Raw genomic sequence first — 21,493 nt, forward strand, 5'->3', positions numbered from 1 at the left:
CTCTACGGAGGACAGCACATGGAATATCACAATTGTGCAGAGGCTTTCCGTGGAACCTAGAATGGGGTTTCTGTGAAAAGGTTCCTTGGACCATGGCAAAGCTCTCCGAGAACTCACTCCTACGATATGACTGGGAGGGCAAGGGCCTGTCATACAGCACAGGCAAGCAGCACCTCCTCTGGGGAACATGAGCCCTTAACTTCAGTTACTTCCCTTAATGCCTTTCAAATCATTAAAAAAATCATTACAAAACATACAATATCTGTACAAAAAAAAGTATTAAATAGATTTGAAACAAAGTGGTTAACACAATGACCTAAAACACAACAGTAAAAACCAGAAACCACTGGGAAGGAGGCAGCTGCGGAAACCAGGATCCAAAACAAAAACAAAAAAGCACTTGCTGACTACGCGGAGCTTCATGCTTTGAGGTCAAAGATGGCTGCACATACTGCCTTACTCACTGCTTGGGAGGTCACAGAATGCACCACAAAGTGACCACCCCCTACACTCAATCCCTTCCTTCTCGGGCCTTGCTACCTGACATCAGACACTACTGCCCATACTTTAAAGGTAATGCTAGGGAGAGAAGACTACCTCGAACATTCGTCACACACGGCTTCTGCAGCCAGCAACACTACCTAACAGTTCTTGTGAAGAGGGACATTTGTCAAGTCACAAGCAGTGCTATAGCTGAAAAGAAAAATTAGGTCAAAGCGCATGCAGTGCCCCCGCGTGTCAGGGTCCTCCTGTAGGAAAGAGGACTTCAAGGCAGGTAGTGCTAGCCTCTTCCACATCCATGCATGGCTAGCGAGAGGCTGTCAGAAATGTCACACACAATCTCTACATGGCACCATCCATGCAAGTCCCATCCGTCAACAGAACACGGACAAGTACAACCCTGGTGCTACCCACTGACAGGACAAGCACTGCCTCTGTGTAGGCCTCCCACTGGGAGTGCAGTGCACCCTCTGACCACCCATATGCAGCCGCAGTACTCAAACTGTGCACTCTCCTATTAATTCACACGAAGAGTCCTGCAGCCAGTGGACCCAGGAAGGGCAGTCACAAATCTGACCAGGCAAGTCCCTTTTCATGCATATGTAATCCATGTTTCATGACAGTGTGGCAGCTTAATTGAATTAAAAAAATAAATAGCAAGACCCATCACAGAAAAGCAGAACCAGCTGCAAGTTATATTGCAACAGCACCCAGGAACCAAGGAAAGGAGACGAACAGTGCAGAAAACAGCCCCTCTTTGTCCTCAGAGGGCGCTCCTTATGCACATCTTGGGGGCAGAAAGGAAACCAATGCTGAATGGGCCACTCCACGGGTGTAGTTCTTGCACCACTCTCGCAGTGAATCGTAGACCAGGCCACACACTGCCATGAGATCCAACATTAATGAAAATGACACAATGATCCTCCCTTCCAGCGGCAGGCACCTCGCTTCCAGGCCCACAACGCGGATGGCCACAAAGTTCACAGGAGCTGAATACTCGATTGGCATTTGGCAAAAGCAGCACTCACCAGGCCCAATACTGGGCATACAAAACTCACAGCTCCCGATCACTGGCACAAGTCCTTTCATGCAGGCAGTCCAAGGGCAGAGGATCCTTCCAGGTATGTGCTTGTGCACAGGCAGCGGACCACCTTCCAGAGCACTCACCAGCAGGCGGGCATGCCCAGGAGCCAGGGTCCAGCCAGTGTCTTACATGCTACAAGTGTCTTTGCTCAGGCCCGCACAAGTCCTCTTCTTCCTGCATTTCAGCAGCAGGGAGGGAGACCAAGCACCCCTACATTGCACTCTGAACAGTAATACACAATGTCCAAAGGAGAAGGCGCTCCAACGAGGGAATGGTAAGACCACCCAACAAATATTCCTGGTTGCCCACCACCTCCTGCTGCAGAGAGTGGCCCCCGGAGAGCTTCCTACTTGTACCCCCCTCCAGGGAACATGAAGTTGGGATGAGTCCTTGCAGTTGTGAAACATGATTGGAAAAGCCTTGAGGTACATGGAGGAGGGGAGGAGAGGGGGGGGGGGGGGATTTTCTAAACCACAAATCACAGGACAATATTCAGACATACACAACAGCAAGGACAATCATGGCAGACAGCACGTAACAGGAAGAAGGGGGGCGGCGGAGAGTAGGATTTCGAGGGCACTGTCCGGGAGTCCGAACCATCACATGTGCTTGATAGTGTACTTCCCCTTCTGTAGCTGAGAGATGTACAGTTTGGATTTGCTCCCGTCCTGCCTCTTGAACCAAACCTCGTCATGGTTGATTGTGGTAATGACAGCGCTAGAAATGGAGAAAACAAACCAAAAGTTAAAAAATGAAATGCATACAAATGAAGGAAAAAGGCAAGACCATTCACAGTAGCTGCAACCCACACCCAACAACGCACCCAGAACTGTGCCTCCAGGAGACCACCAATGGGAGACGGCAGGTTTTCTTGGTACACGTCTCAAGTCTGGCCCCCGAGAGACTATCATCAAAAGGCTATCGAACACAATCTTGCATTCAGTGAGTCTGAATAGGAGTGGTTTGAACAGTCATTGTGTCTCGTCAGCTAGCTCTCTGCAAATACCCCCCCCCCCCCTCACGCTCTTCGCTCCTCCAACTCCCTCAGGGTCAGTCTCCAAGAAACGAGCTGGGGGCAGATCTGTCTTCGGCTGGGGCCTCCCTCTGGAACAGCCTCCCTGCCACTCTGAAACTTAAATAGAACCATCCCCGTTTCGGAAGCCCCTCAAGACCTTCCTCTTTGCTTCTGCCTCTGCTCCCGCTCTCCCCTGCTGATCTGTACTCTTGGCACTGTGCACCTGGCCACCCTCTGTCCTCCGGGCACAAGTACCTTCTCACCCTGCCACCCTCCCGCACTGCCTCCGGGCCACCCCTTGCACAGGGGGGTGGGGGGTGGGGGGGGGGGGGTCTGTATCTGTTCCCATACAGCCCCCACCTTTTTTTCTGCACTTATCAGACATACCCTGTCTGCTGCCTTAAACACAGCACTTCGCACTTGCTGGCTGCACTACCACTGTTGCCTTTATTAATTATCTGTTTTTCTTCTATGATTCACACTTTCCACTTCTCCCTCTCTCCCTCTCCCATGCACTTGCGCGTTCGCAATGTCATTGGGCCTAGTAAGATCGCTGTTTTGTTCTCCCATGCCCCCCCACCCCCTTGCCTTGTCGCGCTCTGAAAGACTTGTGTAGGAGCGCAATATAAATAAAATATCATCTCTGGAAAACTATCCTGTGTGCCAGTGGATCTGTCTCTCATAGGCTGGACTTTAGACCAACAGCCCTCCTGACGACAGGGCAAGCCCAACACTCTGCCTGCCTTGCGCTCAGAAAATGTCACTCGATGACTCAATGCAACAAGAGAGGAGTCCTTTTCACGTCTGCTGTTAAATCTCAGAGCAGGTTCTTTAAAGAACAATGTGTGCGTTAGCAGTGACTGATCTAACGTCGTTACTGCGCAGGAGGCTGCTGCAACCTGCCCTTCACGCCAAAGCCTACATTGGCATGTGCACTCCAAAAGTAGGTTACATTCCTTTTGAAAATAGAAAATGCCCCACCCTTCAAAATTATGGGGGGCAGGGGCGTAGGAAGATTTAAGCAGACAGATAATTAGATTGATTTTGTTAGCAAATTAGCAGCATAAAAAACACCAGTAAGACATCTCCATCCCACCACCCAAAAACATGCTGCTGGATTACTCTGCCCATAGCATCTGCTGCTACTGCTTTTGCTTTGCTGCTGCTGCTGCTCCTGCTACTACTACAGAAGCTGCTGCTGCTTTAGCGGTTGCTACTGCAGAAGCGACATCAGCTGCTGCTATTCCTACTGCTGCTACTGCAGTAGCAACAGCGGCAGCTACTGCAGTAGCAACAGCGGAAGCTACTGCAGTAGCAACAGCGGCTACTACTGTGGCAGCTAATGCTTTAGCCACCGCTGCCATTACTGCTTTAGCCACCGCTGCCATTACTGCTTTAGCCACCGCTGCCATTACTGCTTTAGCCACCGCTGCCATTACTGCTTTAGCCACCGCTGCCATTACTGCTTTACATGCAACCACTTCCTCCCCCCCCCCCTTTGAACACTCAAGCGACTATTAACTTAAATCCATTCTCCTCACAAATATAAATCCTCAGCTCATCTGAAACAAGTGAGGCACAGACTAGGAACTTCCTGGTCAAAGAAGGAAAAATGGAAAACCCTGAAAGAAAATGCAAAAGTGGTGTAAAGATTATTTTCGTCAGAAAGATGGTTATTATCTGAGGCCACAAAGAAACGCACAACCAACAAGGACTGCAAAGCATGATTTTTGAAAAAAAGGTGCAAATCTTAAAAACATTCTCGCCCTCTACACCAGGAATGTTCCTTGAAAGAGGTGAATTGGTAAGTAAAAGCCTAGTTACGTTTTAAGTGACCCGAGATGACATTTTCACAGAAAAAAAACGTTTTTTAAAAAAAAAAAAGATCACAAATGGTACTGATGACATCACATATCTCCGCCACTTGTTTTTGTTCACTGACATCTAAGCCAGGCTGTTTTGTTCACAACAGTCAAAATATGAAAACTGAAAAGGTGCTATAATATATCCTTCCTTCCTTCCTTCCTTCCTTCCTTCCTTCCTTCCTTCCTTCCTTCCTTCCTTCCTTCCTTCCTTCCTTCCTTCCTTCCTTCCTTCCTTCCTTCCTTCCTTCCTTCCTTCCTTCCTTCCTTCCTTCCTTCCTTCCTTCCTTCCTTCCTTCCTTCCTTCCTTCCTCCTGTGTGTGTGCGCACCTGTGAGGTGTATGCATTGTGGCCACTTCATATGTATTGTTTGTACTAGCACAAGTGTGTAGCAAGTGTTGATTAGCTATTTATTCCATGTTTAACATTACTCAAAACTCTGATAAGGCAGCATTCTTTAAAAACATTGTACTTCTATGGTGCAGCCATTTCCTATGTTTATGGATGATTAGATTCCATTATTAACAGCAATACTCCAACATAATGTATTACAGAATGAACTCCTCTAAACAAAACATTAAGTATTTCATGATAGGTCTCCCGATCACCCCTGACATCTTGTTACCAACATTATAAACTCAACCCCTTGTAGGGCCTTTTCATCAAAATGTATTTCATACGTGAAGTCAACAGCGATGCTATCTTTGCTGTCCTGGGTGCTAGTCTTAGCAGTGCACGGTGGTGGCGCGAGTTACGATTGCTAGCATACCATTTCTGGGGGGTTTTGGTTTTACTTGTAACCATCACATCCTAACATTTTTTTCACTAAAGGTCTTTTTTTTTTTTAATTGGTGCAACTTAAACCAAACGTCTGTTTTTTTGTGAATTTCATAGGTTTTATGACTGAAAAGGTTTCATGTTACATCACTATACAAGTTATTAATAATTCCTCTTTTAACATCAAAGTACTGTAAACCTCCTTTAAGAAACATTTTTGCAACACATACAGATGTGTATCATTATCGGCAGCGTATGGTGGGGATGCAAGTCATGGGTCAATTGCCTAGGGCATGAGGCTCGATCATGACCCCAGCCCCACCAAACCACCCTCATTATCCACTGGTCTGCATCCTAGTTCAGCATCCACAATACCCTCATAATGTGACCAATGGCTCGTGCCCAATGCTTGCAGCCTGGCCAGTCTCCACAATCTATGAGGCATGGGCTTCAGTCAAGCCGCATTCCGCAATAGGCAAAATCAAAGGAGACCTTTGTCCTTGTCAAGGGCCAGGCCCGCTGTCCAGCAGCAATGGTAAATCACTATTTTTTGTACTTACTTTTTGCCACTTAAAAAAAAAAAAAGTACAACACAGGACAGATTTGCAAACGCATGCTTTCAGGTCCTTACACAAGTTTGCTGCAATCCCGTCCAGCACTTCGGGCTGCAGCCACAAGCAGAATTATTTTTTTCCTATTTAAACCTAGAGCTTCAGCTATGCTGCATGCCCCAATAAGTAAATCAGAGTATGCAGGTGTCCTTGCCGAGGGACCGATCCATTGCCCAGACACCAAAGTTATATCATACTTTTTTGTACTTCGATTTTGACACTTTAGGAAAAACCCAGGACAGTTGCAAATCCATGCTTTGAGATTCTTGTTAATGCTCCTCACACATTTTTGCTGCAATTCTGTCCAGCACTTTGGGCTGTAGCCACAAGCAATTTTTTTTCCCCATTCAAACCTATCCCAATTTTGAAAAATGTTACCACAGCCCGTCCCTCGTGGTCATGGCCAGTAGCAAGATTGTCCGGGACACGGCTTTTGGCCACATTACGGACAATCTGGCCACTGCCCATGGCCATAGGTCCTACCTCAGTCGCCAAAGGTATGTCACTATTTTTTTGTACCTACCTTAAAACATTTTTCAAAAAATTAAATTGACATTTGCAAAACCATGCTTTCCGGTCCTTGCCAATGCTCCTTGCACATTTGCTGCAAACGACTCGATGTTTATTTTTTGAAAAGTGTGAAAACGTACATACATAAAATAGTCCTATAACTTCGCTCAAACTTGACGAAATCCATTCAAACTTTGCACAAACATTCAAAGTTGGGTCTTTAATCTTTCTGACAACCGTTGCCTAGATTCGTCAAATGGCAACTAAGTTATAAGACATCTATAAATAGTGAGAGAGCCCTCCAGTTTTGCCCCCTCTTGATAAAATCCCACCAAACTTTGCAAAACCATTCAAATCCGTCTCTAAAGTCTAGCACACTTTTGTGAAGAGTTGTCAAACAGCACTAAATGTATAAGCCTTACAAATATTTTGGGACCCCCCCCCTCTAATATTGCCCCCTCTTGGTGAAACAGCACCACACTCTGCATAACCATTCACAGTCGGGCCTAAAATGACATTGCAAAATTCATTGAGTGGCATTGAAAGTTATGAGCCATCCAAAAACACACACAAAAGGAAGAACCCTGGACTGGATAGCAGACCACAACTGCAACACTACTATTTCCTCCATATCACCAGTGATGGGGTCGGATCACCACTTTATAACTTTCACCCTCGAAACTGGTAAACCCATCACCCTGCCTGTTTTACTAGCTCCTCCCATTCCCACTCGCAAAAAAAAAACAAAAAAAAAAAAAAACACACATCACCTGCGACAAACTACTCCCTCTTATTATAGCCACTCTCAATGCTATCCCAGTAAACCTGGGACCAGAGGCTTTGGTCAAGGAATACAACCACATTATGACCACATCCCTAGATTCAATAGCGCCACTGCAACTTAAGACAAAGTAAACCCAAGGCTCACCTGAACTCTTGGTATACACGCTACCTAAAAACTCTATGCACTAAAAAAGATCATGCCAGACACTGTGGAAATCACACCCACCTGAAGAAAATAAGAACAATCTGAGTGCCATCTCTGCCCTTTACAAAAAAGAAATACTCTCAGCCAAACGTGAATCTTATAATACTAGAATAGCCCAAGCCAACTCTAGTACGAAGGAACTTTTCGTTATCCTCAAAGAATTAGAAGCACCCATCCCCGTACCTGACAACTGTATTAAGGACAAACTCTGGTGCTCGAACATTCAGCAAGCACTGACCAACAAAGTTGCAACCTTACAAATAAAAATTAGTGAAAAAGGCCTCGCTAACTACCAACACGTCCAACAGCACCACTTCAATTACTCCTCGGTTCAAATCCTCTAAAGTCACCATTCTCGAAACAGAAAAGACGATACTCTCACTCAAACCTTCCAACTGTCATGGTGACCAATGCCCTGCCCAACTTATAAAGGACGCAACCAGAGATCTGTCACCCTTCATCACTAAACTGATCAACGCATCCTTCACTATCAAGTCTATCCCCACCAATCTTAAGGAATCATGGGTGCTCCACTTATTAAAAAAACAGAGTCTCGACCCCTTAATTCCCACTAACTACCGACCTATCACCACGGTACCCTTTCTTCTGAAAATCATAGATAAAATGGCATACTTACAAATCCAAAAAACACTTTGAATCCAATCACCTGCTAGGGTCAAGACAGTCAGGCTTCTGGCCTCAACACGGGACAGAAACTGCGCTAATTTTCTTGAAGGCCCAGATCGATGACCTTAGGGATAAAGGTGACTTAGCCCCTCCTCTTACTACTAGACTTATCGGCCGCCTTTGATCTGGTCGACCACCAGGTCTTGTGCAGCCACCTGGACTCGGCAGCACACTTTTCCCCAGAAGCCATTGCGTGGATACAATCCTTTCTCAGTGATCGTACCATGAGAGTCTTCTCTCCCATGGCCTCGGCTGACCCTATCCCCATCACGTGTGGTGTTCCCCAGGGCTCATGTGTCTCGCCTACCTTATACAACATCTTCACCAAGCCCCTTTTCGATGATCTGGATCATCTGGGTATCAACTACACTAACGATGCAGATGATACGCAGATCCTCCTACCGATTACTGGTGATTATGAAAAGGATTTGGCTTTGGTGAATAAGGTTTAACTCATCATCCAGGCATGGATGGCCACCCATGCACTATGCCTGAATGATGACAAGACAGATCATCATCCTGGGTACCCCATCATCCCTCAAAAAATTAAGTCCTAAATACTCAGCCCTCAACATCTACAATAATATCATCTCAGTTGCTAAGGAAGCAAAAACCCTATCCTTCAACAGACAGGTAAATACGCTGGCCTCGACCACAGCCTACACCTGTAAATTGATTAGAGCAGGCAAAGCCTTACTCTCTAATAACAGTTGTGTTACCCTTGCTAGAGCTCTTATACTATCAAGACTCGACTATTGCAATGCCATGTACATTGGGGCGAGTAGACAAACTACCAAGAAAATCCAACTTCAACAAAATAATGCCCTTAGAGCCGACCTTGGAATTGCAAGGAGAGTACACATCGGACACCAGAAAAGCCAACAACTGGTTCTCCACATGTGACAAAATAAAACTTAAAGTCGCTTCCCTTACACATAAATGTGTCAATAAAGTAGCCCCCCCGCTATCTTGTGAATAGAATTGCCACTAAACCTGAGACAAGATTAACCAGACTCTCCAACACAAATTGTCTTCTGACCCCCAGATTCAGACTTACCAGAGTGGGAGGAAGCAGCTTCTAAGTCAAGGCTACCCAGCTGTGGAACTCACTTCCTGCCCCTCTCAGATTAGAACCGTCATACCTAAAATTTCGTCACAACCTTATAAAGTTGCTCATAGACTGACGGTTAAGTGAACTTCTGGCACTTTACCAAATTGATTTATCACACTTCCAGATCTTCATAGTTTTCACTTGCAATAGCCCCTTTCTATACTCTGGACACCTCCTTGTAATTATACTGTGTAAAATCTATTATTGTATATATGCTCCTCTGTAACTATTATGTAAAAATCGACTATTGTAAATATGCGTTTTGACATTATATAACTACATTGTAACTGTAAATGTATTCTATGTACAACTAAGCTGTGAGTAACCTTATGCGATGCGCCCGAATACCTTTGGGTTTGGTGCGCAATACAAGTAATAAACTAAACCAAAGCCCTAGTTTGTCAGTGGGGCACCCAAGTTACCGCCAACAAACAGTTGGAGCCAAGTCAGATGACCTTAGCGGCAAAAATCACTGGTAATACCGGCAAATCCCCCCACACTCCCCAAATGGAGTCCCATGGAATGGGCATTTACCACCTTTAATCAGGTGGTAATTCTGCCAGACCAAGTGCCAATAACAGTCATTTTGTTTATATTGGAAGTAATATGAACAACACACCTTTCTGGGTGGCTCAAGATAATACTGGCATTATCTACATGTCTGACTCGAGGTAATGATGACCTTTTCACATGCTGGACACATGCTTGACAACCTGTGCTAAAAATATCCCCCTCATTTCTGGAAACCGAATAAACGACTAACAACCCTTGAGTGGAGCGGGAGAAACTCAACGCTACGGCGAGTCCCAGACGTGAGGACATCGGCATGGGGAGGATCCACACAGAACGGGCTGTAGCGTGGAAGGGGGCGAACACGCCCGGGAGAAGCCATCTGCCCACACAGCAACATGCAGGGCCTGAGAAATAGAGACCGTGCAAAGCAGTACCTGGATTGGAGTGCAGAGACTATGGGAGGAATGGGTGCTCCACTCGCAAACCAAGAGCGAACAAGAAAGAGAAATAAAGAGAAGCAAGTCTCCGAAGTGAGAACATCGGTGAGAGACGGAGCCGCATTGAACAGCAGAACAGGCTGTGGTGCGAAGAGAGGCCAGAGACAAAGGAAGAGGTGCCGCCCCGATACAGACGTGTGTGGGTCCGTAGAAGCAAAGGCCGTCTAGAGCAAAGTTTATCTGGAGGCGCGACCACACTAAGAACGTGGTGAGCCCAGAGCCCAGAGCCCAGAAACCAATGCCAAGCCCAGAAACCAAGGGAGGAGCGAGTCCTTTGCTTACCACTAGAGTATAAGGAAGAGAAAACACCAAGATGAGCAGAACCTGCAACCCACTCGTATCAAGTCCTGAGGAGCGGCTACCCGTGGAGAACGCCACTGCTGCTGAAAAGACACACCCTCACTGGGGGAACCCTGAAGGTACGCGGGTTACCCAGATCAAAAGGGAGCTTGAGAAAGGAACGAGTAGATGCGAGAGAAAGAAGGATTGCCGTAACCACATATCAGGGTCATACAGGTCCAGAGAAAGAAAGCAATAATGAGAACAGTTACGGGAGCCTGAGAAAGGAAAAAGTTACTTACCTGTAACTGTTGTTCTCCAGGCATGGGTCTGGCATGGATTTGCATGATCATGAATATTCCCCGTCATCGGGCTGGGAATCCTCAGTAAAAGAAGAAAAAAAAAAAAAATCAGTTTAGTTTCTGAACTGTCTTTCTCCTAAAAACCAATCACTGGTCTCTGGGTCATACTGCCCCCAGCCAATGACTGCCCTCTACCTAAGCCCCTACCCTGGCAGCCATCTTCAGATTTGGTGGCACGTAAAGTGGCAGTAGACCAAGAGAAGAGCCGCAGAGGGGTAGGCGGGAGGGGTCGCATGTGAATCCATGCCAGACCCATGCTGGAGAACAACAATTACAGGTAAGTAACTTGTTCCTTCTCCACCATGGGGTCTGGATTCACGTGCTCATGAATAAAAGAATACATAGCAGTACACACATGCACAACCACAGGAGGTGGCAAGGCTCAACATTAAGCATTTCAACAACAACATTAAGCATCTCTTACCTCCTCACCAGGCTCACCTTCAAGCGAACAGGTTGCGCAGCACCGCTTGGCCAACTCAGGACTCCTCCCTGGAATCCCGGTCGATGGAGTAGAATTTCATGAAGGTGTGCGTCAACCTCCACGTAGCAGCCCTGAAGATGTCCAGCAGGGTCAAACCAGACAGGAACGCCGTAGTTGCAGCGATCCCTCTGGTCGAATGGGCTTTCGGACGGCCAGGCAACGGTCTGTTTGCCAACCGGTGACAGTGCGTGATGCAACCGGAGAGCCATCTGGAAATGGAGGCCTTGTAGAGGGCCTTCCCCTGGTTCACAGGGTCAAAGTTTACAAACACCTGTGATGTCTTCCGAAAACTCTTTGTGTGGTCAACGTAGAACTTCAGCGCTCTAGCCACATCCAGCGAGTGCAAAGTCCTCTCAGCCGGCGACAAAGGGGACGCGAAGAAATCAGGTAACACCAAGGGCTTGTTGAGATGAAGTCAGACGGCACCTTGGGCATGAATGAGGAGTGCGTCCTCAGCATGACCCTCGTTGCGTGGAAAGTCAAGTACATAGGCTTGCAGGAGAGGGCCTGGATCTCTCCCACTCGTCGTGCAGAGGTGATAGCCACTAGGAACACCGTCTTCCACAACAGGAATTTCAGAAGTGCCGAATGCAGAGGCTCGAACGAGACACCCATGAGCCTAGTCAGCACCACATTGAGCTCCCACGCCGGGGCCGGAGCCTTCACCGGCAGGAACGAGCGGAAAAGTCCTTTCATGAACTCCTTAACCAAGCGATGCGACCACAGTGACGATCGCCGCGGAGTTCTGGTGTAGCGGGAGATAGCGGCCAGATAGATCTTGATAGAGGTGTGCGCCAGCCCCGCCTTGGCCAGCAACAGCAAGTACGGCAGCACTTGAGGGGCCGTAATCCGTAGAGGGTTTATCTTCTGTGCACGGCACAAGACTGTGAACCTCTTCAGTTTATGGCCGTAGCACTTAAGAATACGAGAAGCCCTGGCCTTGGCAAGTATTTCCTTGCAGTCTGCCGGGATCTCGCCTCCGCCAAACTCTTGCGGTGCAGGAGTCAGGCCTGCAAGTTCAGCGACAAGTCGTGGTGCAGAATCACGCCTCCTTCCCTGGCGAGAAGATCTGCGTCCACCGGAAGCTTGACTGGAGGGGACACGGACATCTCCAGAAGGTCCGGGTACCATATCTGCATCGGCCACGCTGGTGCGACGAGGATCATCCTGCACCGGTACCATCTGAGTGGACTGAGGAGCCGTAGGAGCAACGGCGGGAACACACAGAAACAGGCCGTCCCAGGGGAATGAGAATGCATCCCCCATGCTCCCCAGCTGGGGAAACCTGCACTTGGTGTTCGTCGCAAACAGATTGATCTGGGGATTGCCCCATCGTCAAAACAGTAGATCCACCTGATCCTGCCGAAGTTCTCACTCGTGGCAAGAGTGCAGCTCCCTGCTGAGTGAGTCGGTGACCGTGTTCTTCACTCCTGCCAGATGAAAGCGTACCAGGAACATCCTTTGGGCGACAGCCCAGTGCTATAGGTCCTGTGCTTCCTTGGAGAGGGCTAGGGATCTGGTGCCCCCCTGATTCCGAATGTAGAACATCGTTGTGGTGTTGTCGGTGAAGACCCGCACCACCATGCCCTTGAGGGACGGAAGGAATGACTTGAGGGCCCAAAACACGGACCGGAGGTCCAGGACGTTGATGTACAACAACTCCTCTGGGAGTCAAAGGCCTCTTGCATGGAGATTTCCGGTGTGCGCGCCCCATCCCTCCAGGGAGGTGTCCGTTGTCACTGTCTCCTGCTGCGCCCGGGTCAGAAAGTCTGTGCCCGCCGCTAGATGCGCGCTGACACCCCCACCATTGAATCGCTCGACAGAATGTCTAGTTGAGGGCGGGGCGATCTTGTCCTCGAAGCTTCCTGTCGCCTGCATCCAACGGGCGTCGAGGAACTCCTGCAGCGGCCGCAGTCTGCACAGCCGCACAAGGTAGATGCATGATGACATCATGCCGAGCAGGGACTTGGACCTCACCCTGGCAACCTTCATGGTCAACAGCCACTGTACCTTGCCCAGGATGGCCTTTATCCTGTCCTCCGACGTTGCGGCTAGGCGCGCCACCGTGTGGAGTCTGGCTCCCAGGAACTGGCCGTCCTGAGATGGCCCCAAGCAGGACTTCGCATAGTTTATCGAGAACCCCAGTTTCGTGAGCAGGCGGATGGTCCTCGCTGTGTGTCTGACGGCAAGTTCCTTTGACTTTGCTCGGATGAGCCAATCGTCCAGATAGGGGTAGACGTGGATACCCTGTAGGCACAGCCGCACCACCACCGGTACCAGGCACTTGGTGAAGACCCTTGGGGCCGACTTCAGACCGAAGGGGAGGGCCTTGAACTGGTAGCGCCGCCCTTGGACCATGAAGCGCAGAAACTTTTGATGTCCTTTGTGAATGGGGATGCGGAAATAGGAATCCTCCAAGTCCAGCGACGACAGGAAGTCCCCTTCCTCCAGCTGTCCCAGCACATGCTGGAGGGTGACCATCTGGAACTCTGGGATTTTATGTACTTATTGAGGCGGCAAAGATCTAGAATGGGCCGCCAACCGCTGGTCTTCTTTCAGAACAGGAAGTACCGCAAATAAAGTCCAGAGCCCCCGAGCCTCTTTGGGACGAGTTCTATTGCCCCCTTTTTTTACCATTGCTGGCATCTCCAGTAGAAGCTGCGGAATGTGGTTTTTTTTTCCTGGCCACAGGTGGAAAACGGGGACACTTCCCTGGAACTCCAGAGTGTGTCCGTGGGCCGGGGCATCCAGCACCCAACGGTCGGTGCAAATGGACTTCCACACGCCGACGTAGTTCGCCAACCGGCCTACCACCGGGGTGCTCGAGTGGGGGCCCAACGTCACGGCCGGTTCAGTCCTGCTTGGCTGAGGCCTTTCCGCCTTGGGTCCCTTGGCAACGACGACAATGTCCTCCGGCCTTGTTGTGGCCTCTGTAGGCTTCCTGGGACGACAAACGGGCCGCCTGACTGTAAGAAGAGCTGCCGCCGAATCCTTTGGAGGTACCTTGTGACTTGCATCCGGAGGGCCGAAAGGACGGCTGTCATTGATGGAGCGTGCCCAAGGCACGGGCCGTCCCAGCGTTTGCCTTGATGGCCTGCAGTGACTCAGCCACTGCCTTGCCAAACAAGTTGTTCCCGTCGAAGGGCATGTCCAGTACCCTCGACAGTATGTCCTGATGGAAACCGGTGGCCCTGAGCCAGCCACGCCGGCTAAGGCAAATGCCGATGCCCATCTGGCGGAAGCCAGTGTCTACAATGTCTGGCCACCGTGATGGCGTGGTCCGACGCCACCTCGCCTTCTTGCAAGATCTAAAGGGCTTCCGCCCTCTTGTCGTCTGAGAGGACGTGCAGAAGGGGGGCAATTTTAAAACACAGCTCCTTATCGTAGCGAGCCGCGAGAGCGTTGGCCGCCTGAATGGTCGTCGCCAACGACGAGATGACACCGACGTCCCATGCTGTCCAGCTTCTTCCCCTCGCCGTCCGGTGGGGAAGTGCAGGTCGATGCCATCGCCCCAGCAGATTTCTTCTATGCCGCCGCAGAGGCCACTAAGGCCAGGGATGGCTGCACCCTGAGGAACTTAGGGGCTGAGCCTGGAACCCGGTACTACTTCTCGTACCGGTCCCTCTTCGCCGAGGCTGGGTTCTTCAGGAGGGCCAGCCCTTTGGCCCAGATGTCGTCCAACAGCAGGACCGAAAGCACAGTCTTCCTTTTGGCCTCTCGTTGCTGATAAAGGAATCTCTCCTTCTGCTCTTCGGGGTATAGCTGAAAAAGCTATGAGGCCCTAGCGATCATGCGTGAAAGGAGCCAATTTCGTCGGGCAGAGAAGGCCGGTAGGGGGCGACAGGAGATCAGTTCCGTCGTCACTGTCTGTCTCGTCCCTCGGTGGAGGGGATGGAGGTGAAGGAGGATGGACCCGCCATCGCTTGGATAGAGGGCTCCCCGACGGTCCTGGCGCCGCTGGATCGTCCGCCGGAAGCAAAGGCATCCTTGTCCTTATTTCCATGCACAGCATGTGCAAGGCTAGCAAAATGTCCTCTGACCTGTCCATCGGTGGAGGCAGCGGTTGCGACGGGAGCGGCGTAGGGTCCCACTGTTAGTCGATCTGCCATCTCCCTCGCAGCTCTCCACGTTTGCTTCATCGGGGTCCTTCCCGTAGGATCGGACCTCCATGGCTGCTTGTCCAGAACTGACTTGAGGCCCGAAAGCTCATCCTCGGAGGAGATATCCGAGTCCGGTAGGCCCATCGTGCCCCCCCCCCTCTTCTCGCCCAGGGGCTTCAATGGAGTCTTGTCTTTTACGCCCATCGATAATTCCCTCTGACCGGGCAGGGAAACTCTTGGCTTGGGGGCCGTCTCCACTGGGGCCGCCTCTGCGGTATACGGCAGGGACACTGCCACTCCCTCAATCGAAGCCTTAGCCTGGGAAACTGGGTCTTCACGACCTTAGGCGCGTCTGAGGCGTTCACCGTGGGGGGAGAAAAACCGCCTCGCTCCCCCTTGACTTTCTCCGTCGGAAGCGACCAGGCCTTCTCCAGAAGCTTACCCCAGGTTGTCCGAATTCCTTTTCATCGAGCCGGAGTGTTGGCTCGTGGTTGACGGCGATGCTGCGCCTGGCCTGGCAGCCGAGGAGCCCGTACCAACGGCACTCCCGGTGCTTTGCCTTATTTTGCCCCCCCCCAAATCACCGGAGCGCCCTCAAAAGGTCTTAGGAGACTGCTCGGATTTCCTCTTGGGAGAGGTACGTTGCTGGGGCTCACCTGCCACCGGGCTCTTCGACTCCAGCCAGTCAGTCAGCGAGTCGCTTGTGGCGGTCCTTCATGGTCCAGGAGGACATGTCCTTGCAGAACACACAGGCCTCCTCAATGTGCGATTTATCTGCTTGCAGGCAGTAGAGGTACCGGTAGTGCCTATCCTCCTTGAAGACGTTTTGTATTCCACATCCTGGGCAGATCCTAAACAGAGGCGTTGAGTCCCCTTTGTCTTCGGCCATGAACCCAAGGGGTAGGAATCCTCCAAGAAGTGAATTGACGACGAAAATTCACCCTCGAGGGGCGTAGAGATTTCCGAAACGGGTCCTCGTTAATTAGAAGATGAATCGGTGGAGCTTGACACTCAATTTGACCGAAAAAATAAGAGTAAACTCTTTTGAAAAACACAATACGCAGTAAAAGCTTGAGAGCTAAGCAAAAGGACTCCAAACACTTGAACGTGCAGTAAAAATCTGAAGATGGCTGCCAGAGGAGGGGCTTAGGTAGAGGGCAGTCATTGGCTGGGGGCAGTATGACCCAGAAACCAGTGATTGGTTGTTAGGAGAAAGACAGTTCAAAAACAAAACTGAAACCGATTTTTTTTCTTTTACCAAGGATTACCAGCCTGACGACGGGGAATATTCATGAGCATGTGAATCCATGCCAGACCCCATGCTGGAGAACCTGAGGAGTACAAACCTCAGGAGGGGGTCACAGAGAACCACAAGAAGAGAGGGGTTTACTGGTACCCCTGAAACCCAAGAGACTCAGTGGGACAGATAACCCCAAGGAAGCCAGCAGCGCCCAACAAAAACAGAAGAACAGATGTGCTGGGAGGGGAGCACAGAGGCAATCCCTGTCAGATCCAAGTGGGGAGAGGGATCCGGAAAATATCCCTCTAAAGAAATGTTTTTTTGGCTAGACTATTTTGTTTGAATTTAGGAAATTCTAAGGAATCTTGTATAAGATTGACAAGAACAGGGTTTTTTTTCCCCTTTGAGGGCAACTTTAGTTACTTTTTCACTAATCGATAACCATTGGATTCAAACCCAGGGAGATTCCTGGGACAACCAAAGACACACTTGAGGAGAGGCAAAGTAGAGACATTTCTGTGGAGAGCCAAACCAGAGACACTTTTGGGGGGCGAAACCAAGCGTGCAGGACACTCCACTTACTTTCTCTAACACTTTAAGCGATAGGGTCAGCTTAGTTGATTAGGTTTGGACCGAGGACTACTTTTCATTTTGACCATCAACGAGCACCTTAGTTTAGTTAGGAAGCTTAGGGAGACGTTTTCTTAGAACATAAAATAAAAACTACTTCTAAAAATGTCTTTTTCAGGGTCGGCCATCTGGCTCGCCACAGCACCCTTCATGGGAATAGTCACCGGGATAGCAGCCTGCCTGTGAGGCTTACCAGCCTCCTTTGTTCAGCCCGATTGGCTGCTACTGCCTTCATCAGTAATTAGCCAGGGAGCCAGCAGGCGAACGCCTGTCCCCACCGAAGGGCCTCCAACAAAGGGAGGTGTCTTACCCTGTCTGGGACTGGAGGGCCTCCCCCTACTCAATGACAGCAAACCTGGGTCTCTGCAGGCTGATCATAGTCATACCCAGTAAGCCTCCTCACTCCCGCTCACAGTGGCAAGCCTCTGATCTACAGTCCTGCAGAACACCCGACTCTTCCCTCTGTTACCTTCCTCCCTCCCTCTCAGCACCGCCTGTACCCCTCTTGAGTGCCTTCATAGCACTGGCCAGCCTTTATCTCCTAACCTGCTACCCCCTCCATGACACTCACCTGCCTCACACCTTGTAACGCTCACCTGGTATCCACGGGGACGTCGCTCAGCCTGGTCTGACCTCTTATGACCTCAAACCCTTCCCTACTCGACTGGAGACTGGGCCTGAAACACAGGATTGGTAGAGTTTAAAACCCTATTGTCTCTGTGTGCTTGAACCCCTTCTTCCCCGGGGTCCAACCCTTCCCTTTGATCCACAGCTCACCTTGTTTTCTTGGAAAGTGTGCTCTCCGTCCTGCTTTCAGCGCAGGGGCGCATTGATTGATGCGGGCTCGTTGCTGCCTAGTTACTTCACTGGCAAGAGTCCGACAGGTAAGTATAATGAGTCTTTTGAACAGTTCTCCAACTCCGTTCCTTTCCTTCATTAGATGATGGCCGGCGTCCGGGGATGGCGACGTGCTGCTGAGATGAGTAGTGCCGAAGGTGAGTGAGAGCGCGATGCGTGATGTGACCCTTTCGTATTTGTATTGAACTGAGTTCTTTTTCTGTGTCTTTTAGGTGCCGCGACATTTTCAGCGTGGACGCCGGTTATGAAGAAGAAACGCGGTGAGTAAGCGCAGTATGCAGCGCCTCTAGATGTTTCCACGCTAACCTGGAGTGTCTTTTCCCTCTTGCAGATGGATGAGAAGTTCCGGAGACAGAGTTCCCCCAGAGTGGCTGGGATTCAGGTAAGCGTTTGAAGCTCATACAGTCTTTAAAAATAATAAAATATAGTTGGTTGTATTACCTTATAATTGCGCCTTCAGTTGTCTATAAATTGATTAAGCTTTACGTAATGAGGCGAGACACATTATTATGCAGTATATTGTTGGCTTCACAATGAATTTCCACTTTTCTTGTATAGAAGATATATTGTTGACTTCACAATAGGTATCTATTTGTGGTGCTCTTGTTAATGAGAGTCCTTTGATGTCCTTGTTAAGGTTTTGATTCTTGGCAATACTTTAGACCGTCTTTCAGTGAGCTTATAGATCCTTGATGGCTTTTGAAAATTAATTACAATACTTACATCTATGAACTCCATGAACTATAGATATCAACTGTGAAGCCTACAATTCATCTTTTTAAGAAAAGGTTTGTGATAATTGATACATGATCAGGAAATTAACTAAATATACAAGTGGAAACCCATGAAAGACTGTCGAAAGTACTGCTAAGTATCAAAACCCTAACAAGGACATTAAAGGATTCTCATTAACAAGAGCACCACAAATAGATACCTATTGTGGAGTCAACAATATATCTTATATACAAGAAAAGTGGAAATTCATTGTGAAGCCAACAATATACTGAATAAACAAAGAATCTCAGTTTTATTGTGTCTCCGCCTCATTACGTAAAGCTTAATCAATTTATAGACAACTGAAGGCGCAATTATAAAAAGGTAATACAACCAACTCATTTTTTATTCCCTTCAACATTGGGCAACATCAATGCAGTACTACCGTGCAGCCACAGTTCCACCCACCAGAAAACTATATTAGCTTACACCTTTGAGCTCGCTTTGAGATTGCCAATAGGTTGCATTTCTTTCTCAATAGTCTTTAAAAATAAGCAAAGATTTGCTGAATGCTTACTAATGCCTTTTTCCTGTTCTTTTCCTTAGGAAGCGGCGTGCCGGGATGGGAATGACACCGCCGAAGATGCCCGCAGAACAGAAGGAGCGATGAATGATGGGCAGAAGCGCCGCAAGGTAAGGCTGTTCCTAACGGTGTTCTCGTTCTTGCAAGAGCCGAGTGCAGAAGAAAGATGCAGGCCTACTGGAGGCTGGTCCGAACACGGTGAGTGTCACGCTGCAGGTGCAGAAAACACAAAGCATGTTTCTCAGCCTGGGCGTGGCTTAAATAGTTTCTGGGTATCCCAGGTGTCTCTGGGCTGAACCACACCCAAAAGACTAGACTGCACATGCAGTTCAGGGAACCGAAATATGTGGGGGCATCCATCTTGTCCCCATCAATGCACTACAAGGCCAATCGCCAATGTTATCCTATGGGAGTGAGAGAGTCTGGTGCCACAAGCGCCAAGTCTGACTCCAAGTGGGTCTTTGAAGGGATGGAGAGGCCCTTGAGGGCCATGTAGGTGATTGTGGCCTGGCTCCAGCCTGACATCTTGGAGGGCTGGGGACATGAGGGGCAATAATCATGACACACCTTGACTACTTTGCACCTGCCTTTCACTACTGGCAAAACAACGTTTAGTTTCCTGCCAATTCCTTGGGCCTTGGATTCTACCATCAACACTGAAATGTAAAAACCACTCCATTGTTACACTTGACTGCACGCGGAACATCGTTCACTTCACTGCTGCCGCGATACTGGAGCGCTCCTCCCCACCTCGGCTATGCAGATTGCCTACTCTTGGATTTGCTAACATTGCTGAATTCTAACATTTTAACCAGATTGCCTAAAATCAAATCTAGATATTTTACATCTGTGTGCTGCATTTCAATGTTTGTCATTTTTAACTGGAACTTATTAGTAACCATGTTAATCTTCCCATGGTTGCACCAAATGCCCTGCTCATTCACCCAATTCATATTCACGCCTTGGAATCTGCAGGTTTACGCATTTCTCATTTGAACGTAGGTGTTGATCTGCACTGCATGGAGATGTGGGTGTACGGACTCATTGCTGCCCGGGTTAAACTGCTGCATTTTGCCTGCTGTCTTGGTAATTCAAATCCAGGTTGCATTTAAAACCTGCTATCCCGTGTAATTGTTGGCACTTCTCATGCTTGTCTAAATCTCAGTTGGGTTTTAAAAATCTACTGTCCTTGTGCAAATCTTGTTTAAAGCACTCCATCTGTGCCGGCTTGGCCGCCTGGTGAGTTCTTCGCGCACAGTGCAATTCCCCTCGCTCTCCCTCCCCTGGACTTCCTCTGCACCCTCCCTCCCTTATGGTGCTCTCCTTCTCCCCATCTATTTGAACTGCTACTCTATTACCCATCATCCCTCTCTTTCGAAAGCTGGAAGGAAGAAGTTGAAGGTCGCCTGGTCTTAAATCTGGGGCTTCCCATTGCTGACACCTACGTCAATGGTCTCTCCAGGCAGACTACTACTGGCATTCTATTTGGAGTCCCCTCTCTGGACCTATGGACTCCCCATATGGTTTCTGCCCCTCCCCCCTTTCTCTTCCTCACCCATTAATGGTGGAACTAGATGGTAAGTGCTCTTGGCACACTCACTTCCCATCATCCAGGGGCATCATCAATGTCTACCTGAATGGCACCATCATGGTCCAGGGCCCTCAGCCCAACCTCCTCCTTCTTGACAGGCGTCTACCATCTCTCATTAACTTTCTTACTTCTCCTGCCACTCCTCTCTCCACTCCTTCCTCCCTGACCCCTCCTGTGGAGGTACGACTTCCCTGTAACCACCCCCTAAAATATCCTCTCCCAGTCAAGGTCTCACTGACCAGGAGGCGGAGTGGCTCTTGTCTTACCAGAATGGATTACTGCCTCTGTCATAACTATCCAATCCTACTCCTCCTTTGAATATCTCGTCTGGAAGCTTTGCATCTCTCCTACCCTTTCTGTGACTTCTGCTACTATCTACCTCTTCCTTTCCAAATGGGCCAGCCTCACCTTACCGCAACTTGACTCCTTCTCACTCACCATTCTTCCCTCTGGCACACTTTGGATGCGCTCATCTCGGGGGGGAGAGTCAGTCAGT

At 49.2% G+C, this 21,493-nt stretch overlaps 1 protein-coding gene across 2 annotated transcripts in view; it reads right to left on the reverse strand.

The window, feature by feature from the left end:
- Window positions 1-1,167: 1,167 nt before the first annotated feature.
- The window catches only part of BRMS1L (BRMS1 like transcriptional repressor), a 198,086-nt gene continuing 177,760 nt past the window's right edge, over window positions 1,168-21,493 (reverse strand). For both annotated transcript variants that reach the window (XM_069638428.1, XM_069638429.1), the window contains one exon: window positions 1,168-2,302. In XM_069638428.1, coding sequence (XP_069494529.1) covers window positions 2,185-2,302 — 118 coding nt within the window. In that variant the 3' untranslated portion in view covers window positions 1,168-2,184. The remainder of the gene's footprint in view (window positions 2,303-21,493) is intronic.

This window comes from Ambystoma mexicanum, chromosome 14 (genome assembly GCF_040938575.1).
Source record: "Ambystoma mexicanum isolate Mex_15411 chromosome 14, UKY_AmexF1_1, whole genome shotgun sequence".
Taxonomy (NCBI): Eukaryota; Metazoa; Chordata; class Amphibia; order Caudata; family Ambystomatidae; genus Ambystoma; species Ambystoma mexicanum.